The 20,946-nt window shown below is 37.1% G+C and overlaps 2 protein-coding genes across 2 annotated transcripts in view; one reads left to right on the top strand and one right to left on the bottom strand.

Annotated features, from left to right (window-relative positions):
- Positions 1-10,675, bottom strand: part of LOC103510713 (neurexin-2) — a 52,590-nt gene extending 41,915 nt beyond the window's left edge. The window contains exons 1-3 of the mRNA XM_026824702.1: positions 10,640-10,675; positions 9,787-9,979; positions 1,690-1,875 (exon numbers count right to left, since the gene is read on the bottom strand). Of these exons, the coding sequence (XP_026680503.1) occupies positions 1,690-1,875; positions 9,787-9,979; positions 10,640-10,675 (415 nt within the window). The remainder of the gene's footprint in view (positions 1-1,689; positions 1,876-9,786; positions 9,980-10,639) is intronic.
- A 6,081-nt stretch (positions 10,676-16,756) lies between these two features.
- Positions 16,757-19,196, top strand: LOC103510710. The gene is made up of 4 exons (XM_026824700.1): positions 16,757-17,229; positions 17,435-17,740; positions 18,460-18,680; positions 18,847-19,196. The coding sequence occupies exons 1-4, from the start codon at positions 16,942-16,944 to the stop codon at positions 19,124-19,126; spliced, it is 1,095 nt and encodes a 364-aa protein (XP_026680501.1). The 5' UTR covers positions 16,757-16,941; the 3' UTR covers positions 19,127-19,196.
- Positions 19,197-20,946: the final 1,750 nt, after the last annotated feature.

Below are 20,946 nucleotides of genomic sequence, written 5' to 3'. Positions count from 1 at the left end.
GGCCACCCTGTATATTCCTCGTGGCCTAGACTAGACAGTGACCGTTATAGCTGATAGTCCGCCATTTTATCTATGATTTAGACAACGTTGCAATCTAGGGTATGCAACATGCAATCCGAAGGCGTAATTATTTATTTTTGAAGGCAGTGTAGCGAGTTGTGAATCTAGAAGAGGGGAGGGGAGGGGAATAGAGAGAGGGGGGAGAGAGAAGGTAAGTCACGATCGAGCTATAACAGAAAGGTAAAAGAAGAGAGGAAAGGAGAGGGGAGATTAAATTGGAGGGAAGAATTTCTATTGCAAAAACTGACACGGAGGGGTAGAAGGAGAGAGAGAGAGATAGGGATTGAGAAAGTTCAAAACAGAGGTTTGCGGGTTGCATATCATACAAAATGTACAGGAGCTGTCAAACTTGTCTGTTACGTATACTGTGTAGTGGTTAGTGCAGGTTGTTGGTTCGAATAGTTTGTATGTACTTAGTAATAGAGGGACGACATTTGAGACAAGCTAACACATGCTGAGCAGATGGATTTGAAAATTTCATTAAGAAAGACTGTCTAGAGTCTAGTGTCTAGTGCTGGGTACAATACACACTAGTGAAACGCGTTTGGCGAAACATGTTTCATAATAATGTCAATGCACAGTGAGCTACTTTAATCGAATAGCGACTAGTGGCGGCACTACCAATGTAAAAAGATTATTGAAGTATGAAAATTGATTGCAAAGGAGGCACTTAGTAATGCTGTGATGTCCACAAAAGTTGTGAAAAGCTCTGCTTCATCACAAAGAATTTGAGATTGATTGATTGATTGAACTCAGTTTCACCAGTGTGCACTGCTCTGTGTTAACCTTAAGTACCTACGGGTTTCATGAAACACGTTTCACTAGTGTGCATTGCGCCTTAAGGTAGAAACACACTACCATCACATCACGTCACGTATCATGAGCTCATAAGATGTAGATCAAAGTTTCCCCATAATATTGTAGGTAATCTTGTTCAGGACAGCTACACTGCCATCAAGTCAAGTGAGTGTGTTTCTATCTTTAGTCAACAACAGTATTAATAGCGAAAACAAAGAAGTACATAATTATTCTTCTATTCTTCTTCTAAGTTGAATTAAACAACAATAAGTACATAATAACAATAAATACATAATAACAATAAGTACATAATAACAATGAGTACAAATAATAACAATAAGTACATAATAACAGTAAGTACATAATAACAATGAGTACAAATAATAACAATAAATACATAATAACAATGGGTACAAATAATAACAATAAGTAGGTACATAATAACAATGAGTACAAATAATAACAATAAGTACATAATGACAATAAGTTAGTACATAATAACAATAAGTACATAATAACAATAAGTACATAATGACAATAAGTACATAATAACAATAAGTGCATAATAACAATAAGTACAATAACAGAATTCTGCTAGGAGGGCCCCCAATGTTTTTTTTTTTTTTTTTTTTTTTTTTTTTTTTCTCGAACAACACAAAATGTCAACGCTTTTTATTTTATATGTACCTAGGTATTACAAGAGTCGAAATGTTTTTTTTTTTTAAATCCTTGTTGAACTTTTGGCACTTTTGAAACCATAGACGCGAACAAGGAGGAAAGAAGGAAGAGAGTAAGAAAAAATGGCGTAATAAAAAGTAAAACTAAACTTACCAACATCTTGATGGCGGGCAAATTCGACAATATCGATCGCGTGACCATCCACATGTAAGCCCTGAACACACCCGACAAACCCATGCTGTAGATTGGCAGACCAGACGCTGGGTGCACTAGATAGGAAGCTGCCCCCATAGCCCCCCAGGTATAACCCGCCCTGGAGATCCAAGTAGGTGTCCTCCCCTGGAAAATAGCAAGATGAGAAGTAAATTAATAGAATAGATAATAACAAAATTAATACAATATATTATGTAGAATAATAGGGGACATGCAATGTATTTGGGTAAAAAATATGAATAACAGGTTGATTTCTACGTAAGAAATTGTGGAAATCCAAAGTCAAAACTCCGAGAAAGTAACTATAAAAGGTCGAAAATTCAATTTTTACTACCAAAGTAGGGCAGTTTTCTTCTTCTTTCTTCTTCATTCTTCGAACACGGTTGTGTACAAACAGGTGCCTATTTTTACATATTAGGTAATTTTTAGGTATAACCCGCCCTGGAGATCCAAGTAGGTGTCCTCCCCTGGAAAATAGCAAGATGAGAAGTAAATTAATAGAATAGAAAGTAACAAAATTAATACAATATAATAGGTAGAATAATAGGGGACATGCAATGCCTGTGGGTAAAAATTAGGAATAAAAAAATTGATTCGTAGGTTTGTGAAAATCCAAAGTAAAAGTATCTAACTTTAGTAAGTTCGAAAATTCAAATTTTACTAGCAAAGTAGGGCGCTTTTTTCCCTTCATTCTTCTAACAATCTAACACGATTATTTTTTCTTCTAACACAGGCATTTTTACATAATTTTTGTAGCTCATTTCCTTTCTTAGAATCGTTACCTAACTCATGATTTAGATACCGTGATCACGGCCCTGGTTTATTCCAGACAGAAGTCTTCGCCTGCGTCAAAACATTACTAGTAATGACTAGGTATTACCATTCAACCATTACCTACTACAACATAACCACATAGTAATGGTTATAGTCACACTACCAAAGTGTCCAAGTACCTATAGGTGTCGACAGAATTAGTAGGTCTAGTGGAGTTAAACACACCCAACACCTACTCAATTATTCAGGCGTGAATTTCAACGTTTCACTAGGGGTGAACAATGCAAGAAGTGTTTGTCAAAATCAAATTTCCACAAAACACGCGACGGTACAAAAGCTCAACATATTCCAACAATTGGAACAAGGGTGACGATTTTTCCAATAGTGGGGGACGTTGTTAGTGGATTTCAGTGGAAGGGGGAAGATATTGAAGAGGAAATAGCTCAGGGGATTTTTCTACAGTAGAGTCCCCAGGAATGGAAGTTGGAAATTCTCAGGGTATAAGATGCAGGTTTTCATATTTCACTGCTGAAGATGTAGGTAAACTATGGACTAATCAAACTAATACAATAACATGGACCTTCACAAAGTTACTGAGGTATCAATCAAGATAGGTACATAGAAGAAATTGAAAAATTGTATGAACGCCTGAACGACAATATCGATCGCGTGACCATCCACATGTAAGCCCTGAACACACCCGACAAACCCATGCTGTAGATTGGCAGACCAGACGCTGGGGGCACTAGATAGGAAGCTACCCCCATAGCCCCCTACCTTGTTGGTATCATTTTATTCTCTCTCTCTCTCTCTCTCTTTTTAAAGATAAAAAAAAAAAATGCTATGACGTTATCATTTCCATGTTTTGTAATGACTTGAATTCAGTCCTCGGGATGTAAACTTTGATAAGAGCTGATAAGAAATGGAATAGGACAGCATTTCCAAGAGATACAAAATTCCATTTACAAGTACAATTAACAATTTGTGAGAATCAGAGATTACAATAAGAATGGGGTTTACTAAAACAGAATTGAGATCAACCTAGTATTGAGCTAAAAAACTTAATAGGTACGTTCAATCCAGAATTGAAGCCAACTCCGACTTCGTAAAACGCGGTCTGAGGTCTGTCGCATATGGGAAGTGTAGTCATTTAGTCCACTAGTGGACTAACTGTCCACTTGTTTCAGTAGGGCGGGAATTGCAAACTGTACTAAAAGTCGAGCGAATACGCTTCCAATATGCGACAGGCCTGATATCGTTTTCTACTGCTGAGATAAAACGGACATTTTAGTCCAATTCGAGATGTATGAGGCACTATTATTACAGAAAAGTCCCATTATGCCAACAATTTAAAAATGATGCCTGATTTGAGAATTTACAAACGTCAATAAAATTGTAACAAAAAGTCTGATCTGATTATCTGAAGAGGTCCGGAAGGTCCACAGGTACCGAAGAGAAAACAGCAGCATTTAATACAATATCTTACATTATAAATGACAGGTAAGTACAAAACTGGAGAACTAAAGAGTTTGCTGTAAAGTTTTCCTGTTTTACCACTTTCTCAGCAGTTAGCACAGCTTTTTCTTCTAGTTTTTGATTTAGAATTAGCTTGGAGTTATGACCTTGCAACTCTTTTCCCGCCATTTAGAACAAAAGGGAAAGAAGAAAACCAATTAAAAGAAAAGAACAAAAAGTGCACCCCCTAGGAGATGGGTGGGGTGCTCCCTAAGCTAACAAGGGAACACTGTTTGCACCATTATATTTTTTATTCTTTCTTCACCTTCTCCTCCTTTTTCTTTTTTTACTCTTCGTTCTACTTTTTTTCCTCTTTACCCCCTTCGTCTTCTCCTTTTTCTACTTCTCCTGGTTCTTCTTCTCCTCTTCCCTCTCGTTTTTACTTTCCTTATCCTATAGGAAGGAAAGTAATGTAATCGAATCAAATTTAAAAGAAAAGAACAAAAAGTGCACCCCCTAGGAGATGGGTGGGGTGCTCCCTAAGCTAACAAGGGAACACTGTTTGCACCATTATAATTTTTATTCTTTGTACACCTCCTCCTCCTCCTTTTTCTTTTTTTACTCTTCGTTTTACTTTTTTTCCTCTTTACCACCTTCGTCTTCTCCTTTTTCTACTTCTCCTCCTCGTTCTTCTTCTTCTACTCCTCTTCCCTCTCCTTTTTACTTTCCTTATCCAGCTTATCCTGGTCAAATTTTCGATGGTCAGTTTTTAGTGCCAAAACACATTTTGAGGTCCCTAGAGCCTAAATCCAAAGTTTCAGCCAGTCCGTGTGTGTGTGTGTGTGTGTGTGTGTGTGTCTCTCTGTCTGTCTGTCTGTCTGTAAACAAAATATCTCAAGAACGGTAAGAGCTAGAGACTTGAAATTTGGTATGTAGCTGTCAAATGTGACAAGGATGCGACACGAAACTTGGTTGAGATAGATGCTGCGGTTGGCGGTATTTTGACCGCTTTTTGGCGGTTTTCAGCTATACCGACTAAACGGTTAGAGGTATTGTAAAAGTTAGGGTAAAAGACCACTCAAATAAGCATCATTTAATAGGATAAGGAAAGTCGTGTGATGTTCACACCAGATTTTTATTTTCATTATTTTTTTTTCTTCTCCTTCTTTTTCTTTTTTACTATGTTTTCTTCATCTACCTATTCCTTCTTTTCATTATCTTTTTCTCTCTCCTCCTCTTCCTTTTTCTATCTGTTTTCACCATAAAGACATTTTATTTCAGTGTCATTATTGCTACTCTGTGGTTTGGTAGGAGGGAAATGAGCAGTTTCTTGTAATTCTTGTTTCAGTTTCTAATGTTGCTGTCATTATACTTTGTCCTTCTACTTTTTTTTATCCTTTTTTTTTAATGCGTCAACAACAGTGATAGTTCTGTCACCAACCTCAGTGGTGCAGTAGTTAACGTGTTGGACTTTGAATCTGGAGGTTGGTGGTTCGAGTCCAAGGCATAAAATTTATCTAGGTTTAATAATTGGGAGTACTAATTTTGTCACCAACCTCAGTGGTGCAGTAGTTAACGTGTTGGACTTTGGATCTGGAGGTTGGTGGTTCGAGTCCAAGGCATAAAATTTATCTAGGTTTAATAATTGGGGAATGAAATTTGTGACAAGCATTTAAGTATGCTTGACACAATAAATTATAAATTTATTAGTTCTATCTGTCATTTTGTGATCCTGTTTTTGTTTAATGCGTCTACTTTTAGATATATACTTTTAGATACTTTCAGATATATCTCTTGCTTTGTAAGCGCTAGGCCGGGGGTTCGATTCCCGTCCGGGGCGTATTTTCGTTTTTTGGCGGTTTTCAGCTATAGCGACAAAACGGTTAGAGATATTGTAAAAGTTAGGGTAAGAGAACACTCAAATAAGCATCATTTAATAGGATAAGGAAAGTCGTGTGATGTTCACACCAGATTTTTATTATCATTATTATTTTTTTTTCTTCTCCTTTATTTTCTTTTTTACTATTTTTTCTTCATCTACCTACTCCTTCTTTTCATTATCCGGTAAAAGAACACTCAAATAAGCATCATTTAATAGGATAAGGAAAGTCGTGTGATGTTCACACCAGATTTTTATTTTCATTATTTTTTCTTTTTTTTTCTCCTTCTTTTTCTTTTTTACTATTTTTTCTTCATCTACCTACCTACTCCTTCTTTTCCTTATTTTTTTTTCTCTCCTCCTCTTCCTTTTTCTATCTGTTTTCACCATAAAGACATTTTATTTCAGTGTCATTATTGCTACTCTGTGGTTTGGTAGGAGGGAAATGAGCAGTTTCTTGTAATTCTTGTTTCAGTTTCTAATGTTGCTGTCATTATACTTTGTCCTTCTACTCTTTTTTATCCTTTTTTTTTAATGCGTCAACAACAGATAGTTCTGTCACCAACCTCAGTGGTGCAGTAGTTAACGTGTTGGACTTTGGATCTGGAGGTTGGTGGTTCGAGTCCAAGGCATAGAATTTATCTAGGTGTAATAATTGGGGAATGAAATTTGTGACAAGCATTTAAGTATGCTTGACACAATAAATTATAAATCTATTAGTTCTATCTGTCACTTTGTGTTCCTGCTTTTGTTTAATGCGTCTATTTTTAGATACTTTCAGATATGTATCTTGCTTTGTAAGCGCTAGGCCGGGGGTTCGATTCTCGTCCGGGGCGTATTTAATCCTGATCGGATAATGTTCGTTCTCAGAACGTCTGGCTTTCTCCTGTCTTCTTTCTCTCTTCGATTTCGGGATCTATTTAAATTTAAAACCTATTAAAAAACCTGCTTTCTGTGTTTGACCCTAGCATCTATCCAATTAGTTATCTTACTCTATTGTTCTCTTCTCTGTTCTATTCTATTCTATTCCAGATAGGTACTACACTAAACTAGCTTCAATCTAATAACTCCTTGTTTAAAATGCAACGTAAAGCTTTGCAGTATGCATTGCAATTTCCAACTTACAATCTCTGTTATAACTCCATAATATTTTCTATTCTCCCTTCATAACCTTTACTGTTTATCTATGTCTTTCCCTTCGTTTCCTTTCGTCTTCTTCTTCCTCCTCCTCTCCTCCTTCTTCTTCCTTCTCCTCCTCCTTCTTCTTCCTCCTTCTTCTTCCTCCTCCTTCTTCTTATTCTTCCTCCTCCTTCTTCTTATTCTTCCTTCTTCTTCTTCCTCTTCTCCATTCCGTTCGTTACCAGTTTCTCATTCTTTATTTTCCCCCCTCTCCTTCTTAACCTTTACAGTACATCCATTTTTTCCCCTCTTCTTTCGTTCTCTCTTCCCTTCCATTTCTTGCTCCTCTCTCTCTCCCCTCTCTCTCTCTGTTCTTTATACTTCCCCTATTTCCCCAACTCCCTCCTACTTCTTCTCCCTCTTCTTCTTCCTCTTCTCCATTCCGTTCGTTACCAGTTTCTCATTCTTTATTTTCCCCCCTCTCCTTCTTAACCTTTACAGTACATCAATTTTTTTCCCTCTTCTTTCGTTCTCTCTTTCCTTCCATTTCTTGCCCCTCTCTCTCTCTCTCTGTTCTTTATACTTCCCCTTTACCAACTCCCTCCTACTTCTTCTCCCCCCGGCTTGTAACTCCTTCTACTCCTATCCTATCTTATGATTGCATTCACTCACGGATGCACCTCACACAAAACGAACTGAGATTTGAGGTAGAGCTGTCTAAAATCTATAGTCAGACTAGTTAGAGCGCGGGCCACAACTAGATTTATTGTCTGAGGCCAATCTACCAAGCTACATAAATGTCACTATTTTAAAATGTTATGAACACAAACCCAGTTCTGCCATCTCCACCTAAAATTTTAAAAAAGAAAAAAACTTTTTAAAAAAAAAAAAAAAAAAAAAAAAAAAAAATGCTATGACGTTATCATTTCCATGTTTTGTAATGACTTGAATTCAGTCCTCGGGATGTAAAATTTGATAAGAGCTGATAAGAAATGGAATAGGACAGCATTTCCAAGAGATACAAAATTCCATTTACAAGTACAACAATATGTGAGAATCAGAGATCACAATAAGAACGGGGTTTACTAAATCAGAATTGAGATCAACCTAGTACGAGTATTGAGCTAAACTTAATACGTTCAATCCAGAATTGAAGCCAACTCCGACTTCGTAAAACGCGGTCTGAGGTCTGTCGCATATGGGAAGTGTAGTCATTTAGTCCACTAGTGGACTAACTGTCCACTAGTTTCAGTAGGGCGGGAATTGCAAACTGTACTAAAAGTCGAGCGAATACGCTTCCAATATGTAAATGTAATGTAATGTAAATGCAGTTTTTTTGTGTTATTATGTCACAACTTTGGTGCTCACTGCAGCATTGTAGGATTTTCCCACTATCTCAATAAATTCCATTTACAAGTACAACAATATGTGAGAATCAGAGATCACAATAAGAACGGGGTTTACTAAATCAGAATTGAGATCAACCTAGGATTAAGCTAAACTTAATACGTTCAATCCAGAATTGAAGCCAACTACGACTTCGTAAAACGCGGTCTGAGGCCTGTCGCACACTAGTTTCAGTAGCGCAGGAATAGCAAACTGTACTAAAAGTCGAGCGAATTCGCTTCCAATATGCGACAGGCCTAATAGAATAGAATAGAGTAGAATAGAATATACCTTGTTTATCCTGCCCGAATTCCCGAATAGGACTGAAAAGTCCCTTTACCCCAGCAGTCTAAACATGGTCTTGTATATTTGTAAGAATAATACATGTAGGTATCAGTAACAATTCAGCAAAAAGACCTTGCTTAACTTAAAAAAAGTAAATATAAATGTGAATTAATAGGTGGTAGTGGAAAATGACAGTAAAATAATAAAATGAAATATCGTTTTCTACTGCTGGGATAAACGGACATTTTAGTCCAATTCGAGATGTATGAAGCACTATTATTACAGAAAAGTCCCAATATGCCAACAATTTAATAAAAATGCCTGATTTGAGAATTTACAAACGTCAATAAAATTGTAACAAAAAGTCTGATCTGATTATCTGAAGAGGTCCGGAAGGTCCACGGGTACCGAAGAGAAAACAGCAGCATTTAATAGAATATCTTACATTATAAATGACAGCTAAGTACAAAACTGGAGAACTAAAGAGTTTGCTGTAAAGTTTTCCTGTTTTACCACTTTCTCAGCAGTTAGCATAGATTTTTCTTCTAGTTTTTGATTTAGAATTAACTTGGAGTTATGACCTTGCAACTCTTTTCCCGCCATTTAGAACAAAAGGGAAAGAAGAAAACCAATTAAAAGAAAAGAACAAAAAGTGCACCCCCTAGGAGATGGGTGGGGTGCTCCCTAAGCTAACAAGGGAACACTGAACACTGTTTGCACCATTATATTTTTTATTCTTTCTTCACCTCCTCCTCCTCCGTTTTCTTTTTTTACTCTTCGTTCTACTTTTTTTCCTCTTTACCCCCTTCGTCTCCTCCTTTTTACTTTCCTTATCCTATAGGAAGGAAAGTAATGTAATCGGGTCAAATTTTCGATTGTCAGTTTTTAGTGCCAAAACACGTTTTGAGGTCCCTAGAGCCTAAATCCAAAGTTTCAGCCATTGGCCGTGTGTGTGTCTGTGTGTGTGTCTGTCTGTCTGTAAACAAAATATCTCGAGAACGGTAAGAGCTAAAGACTAGAAATTTGGTATGTACCATATATTTTGGGGTCGGCGATACCCTCCTTTACCCTACCTATGTAAAGTCAAAGTGGTGCAAGGCATTGGCTTATAATCCGAGGGGACCGCTATACCCACTTACCGGGACAGACGAACTCCGTGGTAACGCCGTCCACAGTGATGGTCCCTTCCTTGCCGTCTCTATAGAGGGTCATCTCATGCCATTGCTTGTCATCCAGACGGCTCCTAGAAGCTTTCACTCGGATGGCGCCAGAGCCCAGGTTGAGATGGAGAACCAAATGACCCGACACCAACTCCACAGAGAACAGGTCCATCTGCAACAGAGAGAAATAAAGATTGAAATAGATGTAAACAGAGGGCAATAGTTAATGTAACAGATGTTAACAGTGTGCAATAGCAAAAGTAACAGATGTAAACAGAGTGCAATAGCTAAAGTAACAGATGTAAACAGAGTGCAATAGCTAAAGTACCAGATGTAAAGCTCTGTCCACACATAGTTGACGCCGTCGGTCGACGAGATGAATCTATGTCGGCAAGGCAGTGTACGGACCATCGATCGAGTCGATAGATGACGTCGACTATGTGTGAACACTAACGGATCTCTAAATGTGAGGTTGTAGAGGAGGCCTCAGGTATTGTCCTAGTCCAGTGGTTGCCTTCCATTACACAAGGGTCTATATCAATGGGCAACCAAAAATTTGGGCAGTTCATCTAAATAAAATAAAAGACTGTTTCTCTCGAATTAAAAGTTGGAAAGTATACGTATAAAGGCGTAGATCTTGTTGTTCTGGCTTCAGCTGTAGCCGCTGAGGTAATTATTATGGACATCACTATCATCTGACCCAGGGCCCAGACACAGCCAGATTCATAACATTACTAACATTCTGCTCAGTGACTCGTCGATCAAGTCGATAGATGACGTCGACTATGTGTGAACACTAACGGATCTCTAAATGTGAGGTTGTAGAGGAGGCCTCAGGTATTGTCTTAGTCCAGTGGTTGCCTCCCATTACACAAGGGTCTATATCAATGGGCAACCAAAAATTTGGGCAGTTCATCTAAATAAAATAAAAGATTGTTTCTCTCGAATTTAAAGTTGGAAAGTATATGTACGTATAAAGGCGTAGATCTCTATATCAATGGGCAACCAAAAATTTGGGCAGTTCATCTAAATAAAATAAAAGACTGTTTCTCTCGAATTAAAAGTTGGAAAGTATATGTATAAAGGCGTAGATCTTGTTGTTGTTGTTGTGGCTTCAGCTGTAGCCGCTGAGGTAATTATTATTGACATCACTATCATCTGACCCAGGGCCCAGACACAGCCAGATTCATAACATTACTAACATTCTGCTCAGTGACTCCAAGTCAGTTGAAATCAGCCAGTCAAACCTCAAACACACCTAAACCTCTCCTCTGGGAAAAGCAAATAGTTTACACACTGAAAATTCTAGTATACACATTATCTAAGGTCGTACACACGCCGAGAGGAGAAAGTAAATGACTTGACTTGTCCTTGAGTATGACGATGACCTTCTCCACCTCTCGATCTAATAACAAGAACTGCCGGACAAGATATTCACCATCCCCAACACCGTGTGAATGCTTACCGCAATGCTTACCGCAAAGTACAGGTAAGAATAGAGCTAGCCAGACTTTTGACTGACGGGCATGCTACGACACAGACCACACGAGTCTAACGTAGCAGTTGTTTCAGTGTTTACCACAATTACAACAAATTATAGAACTAGACCGTGTTAAGAATTGTGCTAGCCAGCACGTTGAATGCACCATTTTCATTGGATCAAGTGTTTGGTACCCGGATGTGTGGCATTTGGGGAATCGCATGCTGCTGGCTTTTCTCAGCCCATCTCAGGTTGGGTGAGGTTCATGTGGGGAGGCGGGTAGCTTGTCGCCGAATGGAGGGTAAAACCTCTGCTAGTAAAAACCTTAGCAGTTATAAAGTTTCACTAGGGGTGAACAATGCAAGAAGTGTTTGTCAAAATCAAATTTCCACAAAACACGCGACGGTACAAAAGCTCAACATATTCCTCCAACTGGAACAAGGGTGACGATTTTTCCAATAGTGGGGGACGTTGTTAGTGGATTTCAGTGGAAGGGGGAAGATATTGAAGAGGAAATAGCTCAGGGGGTTTTTCTACAGTAGAGTCCCTCGGAATGGAAGTTGGAAATTCTCAGGGTATAAGATGCAGGTTTTCATGTTTCACTGCTGAAGATGTAGGTAAACTATGAACTAATCAAACTAATACAATAACATGGACCTTCACAAAGTTACTGAGGTATCAATCAAGATACATAGAAGAAATTGAAAAATTGTATGAACGCCTGAAAGTTTTAGAAATATGCAATGTGCTGAGCACAAATCCATACAGAATTACAAATCTTTGGACTTTGGATCATTTCAAATTTCAATATCTTTACACGAACAAATCCAGAACTTTACATAGCACTTAAGGCGCAAAATCCTGCACTTTTGATAACACTTAAGGCGCGAAATCCACTTTAGATAGCACTTAAGGCGCTAAATCCTGCACTTTAGAGAGCTCTCAAGGAAACTTTACTTCTTCATAGAGAGAACTTTACAGTAAAACCTTGGCCTCAACACCATTTGCTATTGCTTTGAATTTCTGCAATGAGGACGAAGGGGAGGGAGGGGGAGGAAGGAAAGAGTGATAGGGAGGGGAGGGGAATAGAGGAGAAGATAGCAATTATTGCTGCTACTAAACTTCTTGGTTAGAGGGGAAAGAGAGGGGGGGATTAATAAACAAGCTTAAAGTTGATAACTTCTCCTCCCTCTCATCTCTCCGCTCCCCTCTCCCTACACTTTCTCTCCCCTGTAATTTATCCTCTCCTCTTCGCTATCTGTTTTCTACTTCCCCTCCTTCTCAATAGGAGCGTGGTAATAAAATTTAATTGGAATTAGGGAGAAAGTGTGAGAGAGAATTACAGAAGGAGGAGGAGATGAGAGGAAATTGGAGGGAGAGACGTAGAGGAAAAGGAAGGAAGAGGGAGAGAGGGAAAGGCGTTAAGAACAAATTAGGGAGGGAGAGGGAGACCAACATAATGTAGAAAGGAGGGGATGTAGTCATAAAGGATAGAAAATAAGGCGATATAGAGGGAGGGAGAGAGAGAGAGAGAGAGAGAAAGAGAAAGGATAAAATTAGTTAAAAAATTATGTTGTAGGTAGTACCTACAATTAGATAGAGATACCTATAGTTCATCCAGATCAATGTGACAGCAATAAGACATCAATCCAAAATGAAGGGCCAATCAGATTGCAGGAAATCCTTACATTGTTGCAATTCAGGTAAAGGTCTATTTTTGATAAACTCTCTCTTCTAAGACAAGTTCTACACACCAGATGGATGTTATAGTTCTGAAATGAGAGAAAACAATCCACCAGCCGAAAAAACCGAGGGAATGGTTGACTATGTAAACAGGTATGTGTGATTGGAAAAAAACTCATTTTATAAAACTTCCTTTGAAATAAACAGGAAATGCATAAAATTTACTGCAAGACTTTATTTTAGCCTCGTAAAGTACTTCAACACATACAAGTACGTGCACATTAAGTGAAAAAAATATACAGAAAACATAATATACATTCCTTTGAAATAAACAGGAAATGCATAAAATTTACTGCAAGACTTTATTTTAGCCTCGTAAAGTACTTCAACACATACAAGTACGTGAACATTAAGTGAAAAAAATATACAGAAAACATAAAACTCGGGGACTTGACACAAATCAATAACGAAATAACCTGGTTTGTTGAATATAAAACACACGAGGTATACACGAGAGTGGGGAAATATTAATAAATTGAAAAAGTCCAGGTTAACCCCGATAACTTGAAAACTCCCCAGAGTAATACGAGGTATACACGAGAGTGGGGAAATATTAATAAATTGAAAAAGTCCAGGTTAACCCCGATAACTTGAAAACTCCCCAGAGTAATTACCTATGTTTTCAATTTCTCAAAGTGAAAAAAGCTCGTAATGTAAATAAATAGAAGTGGACCTGGTGTGGACGGGATAATGGAATTTTCAAACCCCAGGTTGTCTTCTGTGGCATTTCTTTCAACACAGGATGCATTCGTTCAAACTCACTTTGTATTTCACATGGAAGAGAACGTGGAATTTTTTCTTCATCAGACGATCGAAGTGAATTTTAACTTTTAACTCGACATTTTGCATTCAGATACCTCGTTTGTGAATCTCTTTCGTAGGGCCTGTCCTATTTTTGTGAAATTCGACTAAAACGTTTCAACACATAAAGGCAAATTTCTCATTATATTCAAGGTCTTTCACATGGAAGAGAACGTGGAATTTTTTCTTCATCAGACGATCGAAATGAATTTTAACTTTTAACTCGACATTTTGCATTCAGATATGTAGGTACCTCGTTTGTGAATCTCTTTCGTAGGGCCTGTCCTATTTTTGTGAAATTCGACTAAAACGTTTCAAGTTTCAACACATAAAGGCAATTTTCTCATTATATTCAAGGTTTTCACATGGAAGAGAACGTGGAATTTTTTCTTCATCAGACGATCGAAATGAATTTTAACTTTTAACTCGACATTTTGCATTCAGATATGTAGGTACCTCGTTTGTGAATCTCTTTCGTAGGGCCTGTCCTATTTTTGTGAAATTCGACTAAAACGTTTCAAGTTTCAACACATAAAGGCAATTTTCTCATTATATTCAAGGTCGAACAGGCCTTTGGGGATTCCATAGGATCCTTTTTTCTCTTCAGATTCCAAATTAACTGAACTTCTTGTTGTTCGTGCCGTTCTAATGAAAAAGTTCAAAGAGTTGTGACGTCAGATTTCACGTCAAAATGCGCAGAAACGCTTGCGGACAAACAAACGAAGCTAGAGTCATAAATTATGACGTCATCGCCTACGGAAGCGTATGCCGTGACGTCAAAGTTCACGATTTACCGGTATTTTAAATTGATTTATCGCGGGCTCTAGAAGTCGTAGAAGAAAAAGAAAAATTCCGTTGGTCTTTATTTTTCCTGCTCTATGACTTTGCAATATCACCCAAGTAAGCGCAACTGATCTATTGTCTTTGAAGCGGAAATATTGGAGATTTGTCTTATCTTTGTTAACATAAGCAGTTAGAGCTTGGATAACAATATTAAGACATACGTAAAGATACATACATAGTACAGAGTATTTGCTGAATATTACATCCTTGCATTCGGAAGACTTGAAAACGGAAATATCCACTTGAATTTTGATTTCGAAAATTTGACCAGAATTCAAAATCCCCCACAAAGAACCCTAGTCAATTATAAAATAAGGTAAGCCATTATCTAATTTGGGTGTCTAATATGAATCTAATTAATAATAATGGATAACAATATTAAGACATACGTAAAGATACATACACAGTACAGAGTATTTGCTGAATATTACTTCCTTGCATTCGGAAGACCTTAAAACGGAAATATCCACTTGAATTTTGATTTCGAAAATTTGACCAGAATTCATTACTCTCTCCTTACCTGATTACCTCATATTACGAGTAGAATTTTCTTATCGGCAACGGTAATAGAAAGTATAAATAAATAAATGATACGTCAGCATACCTAACTGTTTGTTTGTTTGAAAACTTACCTGATTACCTCATATTACGAGTAGAATTTTCTTATCGGCAACGGTAATAGAAAGTATAAATAAATAAATGATACGTCAGCATACTGTTTGTTTGAAAACTGTTGTAGAGGTTATGTGATAGGTACTGAGTAGTGTAGGAGTATAAAACTGTACGAATACACTGCTACACACCTGGGGGAACTCTTTGCCAAAATATCTCCAATTTCACGTGAGGTAACTTCTCCTTTTAATTAATTTAATTTCATTAAAAGGGAAGTTTTATAGGTCGGAAAATGTTTGATATACGTAGGATGGCAAATATGTAAGGGAATATAATGGGGGATCCGCCATGTGGAAAATCATTGTGGTATTTGTACTTTTCCCTTTGTGTGATGGTTCAGGCTTCATTACATAGGGTTCATTTGATCTGCTGTGCAGGGTAGAACGTGAGCTGAAATATGAGAGGGAAAAGTTCATTACTAAAGCAGAGTATCCACATTATCATAGTTTGACATCGACTAAATCACGCCCACAAAATGAACTTTTTTCAATTCCGACAAAATCCTTTGATCTCACCTATTTCATATCGCTTTCCAGTCAATGAACTTCTCCTTTTAATTAATTTAATTTCATTAAAAGGGAAGTTTTAAAGGTCGGAAAATGTTTGATATACGTAGGATGGCAAATATGTAAGGGAATACTCGTATAATGGGGGATCCGCCATGTTGAAAATCATTGTGGTATTTGTACTTTTCCCTTTGTGTGATGGTTCAGGCTTCATTACATAGTTCATTAGGTTAACACATGGTACAGTTTATCAGAATAACTTATTTGATCATAATATCAGATTCAAAACTGAACTTTATTAGGTAGGTACGTGTACATTTACTATGTTGATCGACATCGACTGGAAACCACAGTTTATCAGAATAACTTATTTGATCATAATATCAGATTCAAAACTGAACTTTATTAGGTACGTGTACATTTACTATGTTGATCGATATCGACTGGAAACCGATATGAAATAGGTGAGATCAAAGGATTTTGTCGGAATTGAAAAAAGTTTATTGTGTGGGCGTGTGATTTAGTCGATGTCAAATTGTGATAATGTGGATACTCTGCTTTAGTAATGAACTTTTCCCTCTCATATTTCAGCTCACGTTCTACCCATTTGTACTTTTCCCTTTGTGTGATGGTTCAGGCTTCATTACATAGTTCATTAGGTTAACACATGGTACAGTTTATCAGAATAACTTAGTTGATCATAATATCAGATTCAAAATTGAACTTTATTAGGTACGTGTACATTTACTACATATGTTGATTGACATCGACTGGAAACTGATATGAAATAGGTGAGATCAAAGGATTTTGTCGGAATTGAAAAAAGTTTATTGTGTGGGCGTGATTTAGTCGATGTCAAATTATGATAATGTGGATACTCTGCTTTAGTAATGAACTATCTCATGTTTCAGCTCACGTTCTACCGTGCACAGCAGATCAAATGAACATCTGTGTGATGAATGTACAAGTCGTGAACATAGAACTACAGATGAGAGTCACAACACAATCTCACCTGAGGAACATCGTTCAAATGCAAAAATTTGCGAACTATTATGTCAAGTCAAATCTCTCAAACATGAGGTTGATGTCATGAAAAGTTCCTTCCTCGAACTGAAAAGAGAAAATAGCTTCTTGCAGAAACATAAACAAAATGCTGCCTTGGCAGAAGTCAAATATTTAATGAAAGAAAACAAATGGCTCAAGAGAGAGTTTGAGGAATTGAAAATGAGTTGCGAGAATGATAAGCGGCAATTCAAAATGTTGCTAGAGCAAAGATATCGGCAGGAGCAATCCACTCAGCAAGTGGAATCATCTTGTGGTGATAAATCCGAGCTGTCTCGCGAATACAATGATGTCATGAACGTGGTTACCGATAAACTTCAAAGTGTACTTAAACGATTCCAAAGCGAAAGAGTTTGAGGAATTGAAAATGAGTTGCGAGAATGATAAGCGGCAATTCAAAATGTTGCTAGAGCAAAGATATCGGCAGGAGCAATCCCCTCAGCAAGTGGAATCATCTTGTGGTGATAAATCCGAACTGTCACGGGAATACAATGATGTCATGAACGTGGTCACTGATAAACTACAAAGTGTACTTAAACGATTCCAAAGCGAAGAGAAACAAGTTTGTGAGCGATCTACCAGCTTCACCAAATTCACCAACAACTATCGAACCGTCATTGAAGAGTATTGTAAAAACCTGAGCACTCGAATTAACGAATGGTTTGAATGTAAAAGACGAAAGTTCGAGAAGAGGGAAGATAAGCTGAAACAGGATTATGAAACATGCTGCACGTTCATAGAGACTGAGAAAAGAACGATCCAGGATAAAGTAAACCGGATAAATGAGAAAATAGATCAGTATGAAAAATACATTGAACAGCAAATGGTAAGGAATGTGGGAGATAAGCTATAATAAGAATAGATAGCATACCTACATGCAGAATAGCACGTACATGTTCCATTATAATCCGTGATTTATTTCAGATTTGACCTCCATAATAATAAGCACAGTAGGTCAAATTAGTAGATATACATAGGCCAGCCAGACTTTTGACTGACGGGCATGCTACGACACAGACCACACGAGTCTAACGTAGCAGTTGTTTCAGTGTTTACCACAATTACTACAAATTATAGAACTAGAACGTGTTAAGAATTGTGCTAGCCAGCACGTTGAATGCACCATTTTCAATGGATCAAGTGTTTGGCACCCGGATGTGTGGCATTTGGGGAATCGCGTGCTGCTGGCTTTTCTCAGCCCATCTCAGGTTGGGTGAGGTTAATTTTAGGAGGCGGGTAGCTTGTCGCGGAATGGAGGGTAAAACCTCTGCTAGTAAAAACCTTAGCAGTTATAAAAATGCAAAGCAAATGGTAAGGAATGTGGGAGATAAGCTATAATAAGAATAGATAGCATACATGCAGAATAGCACGTACATGTTCCATTATAATCCATGATTTATTTCTGATTTGACCTTCATAATAATAAGCACAGTAGGTCAAATTAGTAGATATACATACAGTAGTCTATTTATTCATTAGCATATTTTATATTATGACTGTTTATTCATTAGCATATTTTATATTATGTTGTATTCACCATTTCAGAAATTCATTCAAAGCAAATATCTACCGACTGACAGCGTCGACTGTTCTGAAAAACAGAACGACAAAACCGACTGGTCTCTCATCCTGGAACCCCAAAACGAATGTATTGTGGAACAACATGACTATTCCAAGAGTCATACTGAAGTCTGTTCTAATAGAAAGACAAAGAGTTCTCCCGCTGGCTATGACACGAACGTACCAACAGAAACTCTCTACAAGAGGAAGAAATTCCAATCTACAAAGAATAGGAGGCGTACCCCATGTCCGTTAGGTAATGATAAGTTCAACTACCACGTCCTGACGGATACAGCACATTCCTATCCATTCAGATGTAACGATTATTCAGCAGAAGAGAAACTGGTGGGCAAATATTCGTCTCTACAAGAGGAAGAAATTCCAATCTACAAAGAATAGGAGGCGTACCCCATGTCCGTTAGGTAATGATAAGTTCAACTACCACGTCTTGACAGATACAGCACATTCCTATCCATTCAGATGTAACGATTATTCAGCAGAAGAGAAACTGGTGGGCAAATATTCCATTCTAGAGAAGATCAAGGAGTATTTCGACAAAGGAAATAAGAAGCCGAAACAGGAAGGTGATAAAAATGTGCCCGTTGTAATGGTTGAGAGTGAAGTGAGCATGCTCACTGTGCTGGAAAAATAGAACTTGTACAGAAAATTATGAAAAAAATCGATTGTTCAATATAACCAAACCATTTATTGAATGATTCGATTTCACCTGACTTTTTAATTTTTGTACCTTTGCAAAAAGTCAACTAAAGATTGCATAAATCTTGAAAATCTGCAGATCGTATTGTATTGTGAAAACATGCAAAACAAAGTATCTAGGTATTACAAAATTTGAGTTCTACTTTGAAATTAGTTCCATTTTGAATGAAAATAAATAGAACAGGGTCATTGGCATTGTTTTCCACAAAGATAAAATGATTTCACATTCAGATTAATCTAACAAAGAGTTTACCAAATGATATTGTTGACCAAAAGAAAGACGTTTGGGGTTTCTAATGTAGGTACAAAAAGCAAGAAAAACGGGAACTTGTACAATACGGAGACAAGATTTACAATTTACAAGCTTTTTGTTTAATTTGGTACAAATTCAATTAATTTCCCATCCGCCCAAACTCTAAACAAGGAACTGAAACTCACTTCAAAGTTTGTAAAACTAATTTCATTTCTGGAGACAATTTCATTTGTCATTTTACATTCCAATTGAATCTTGTACATCCATAAGCATTACGGTAGTTGCTTTTAGGCAAATGAATTGTTCATAAGGCCATTTTTTGCGTCAAATTGTGTAAAGATAGCTATTGAAATTAAAATGGCTCTAAAAGGCTCGTTACAGACTTTTCTGTAGGTATTTGGACTCCTATTCTAATAAAAACAAAGATTCAAGAATTTTAAAACATCTTCTTTATTTCCTAGTTTACTAATAATAACCTCAAAAAGTCCATCTCAATGTGAGTCATCCAAATCATCTTCAATGCTCGTTTTATCACTTTCGTTATTTTGTTCTGCATTGTCTCCACAATCTCAACTAGAACTGTATTCAGTGATTCACCAATATGTCTCATTAAATAGTCTACTTAACTGTTCCACTGAAATCCCTGATGGAGTTTCTTAGGTACAAAAAGCAAGAAAAACGGGAACTTGTACAATACGGAGACAAGATTTACAATTTACAAGCTTTTTGTTTAATTTGGTACAAATTCAATTAATTTCCCATCCGCCCAAACTCTAAACAAGGAACTGAAACTCACTTCAAAGTTTGTAAAACTAATTTCATTTCTGGAGACAATTTCATTTGTCATTTTACATTCCAATTGAATCTTGTACATCCATAAGCATTACGGTAGTTGCTTTTAGGCAAATGAATTGTTCATAAGGCCATTTTTTGCGTCAAATTGTGTAAAGATAGCTATTGAAATTAAAATGGCTCTAAAAGGCTCGTTACAGACTTTTCTGTAGGTATTTGGACTCCTATTCTAGAATAAAAACAAAGATTCAAGAGTTTTTAAAACATATTCTTCATTTCCTAGTTTACTAATAATAACCTCAAAAAGTCCATCTCAATGTGGGTCATCCAAATCATCTTCAATGCTCGTTTTATCACTTTCGTTATTTTGTTCTGCATTGTCTCCACAATCTCAACTACAACTGTATCCACCAATTTGTCTCATTAAATAGTAGGTATACTGACCATTTTCCTTATTTCCACTGAAATCCCTGACCTTCTTCGTTATAATTTTATTATCTTCTTTGTTTTGAGATACAGTAGCTCCTTCTGGTTCTTGCTTCCTCCTTTTTCTTCTTCTTTTTCCTCTTTGTTTCTATCATTATTTTTTATTCTCTCCTTTGATCATATTCTTCAGAATTTATTGGATTTCTCCTGTCCTCTCTTGATCCCTGTCTGTTTGAAAGAATGGAAAATCAAGAAGAAGGAAAGACTGGAAAGAGGAAGAAGCA

The sequence above is a fragment of the Diaphorina citri genome, unplaced genomic scaffold (genome assembly GCF_000475195.1).
Source record: "Diaphorina citri unplaced genomic scaffold, Diaci psyllid genome assembly version 1.1 scaffold635, whole genome shotgun sequence".
Taxonomy (NCBI): domain Eukaryota; kingdom Metazoa; phylum Arthropoda; class Insecta; order Hemiptera; family Psyllidae; genus Diaphorina; species Diaphorina citri.
Note: the sequence above shows the minus strand (reverse complement) of the source record. Positions and strands in the feature narration are given on the sequence as shown.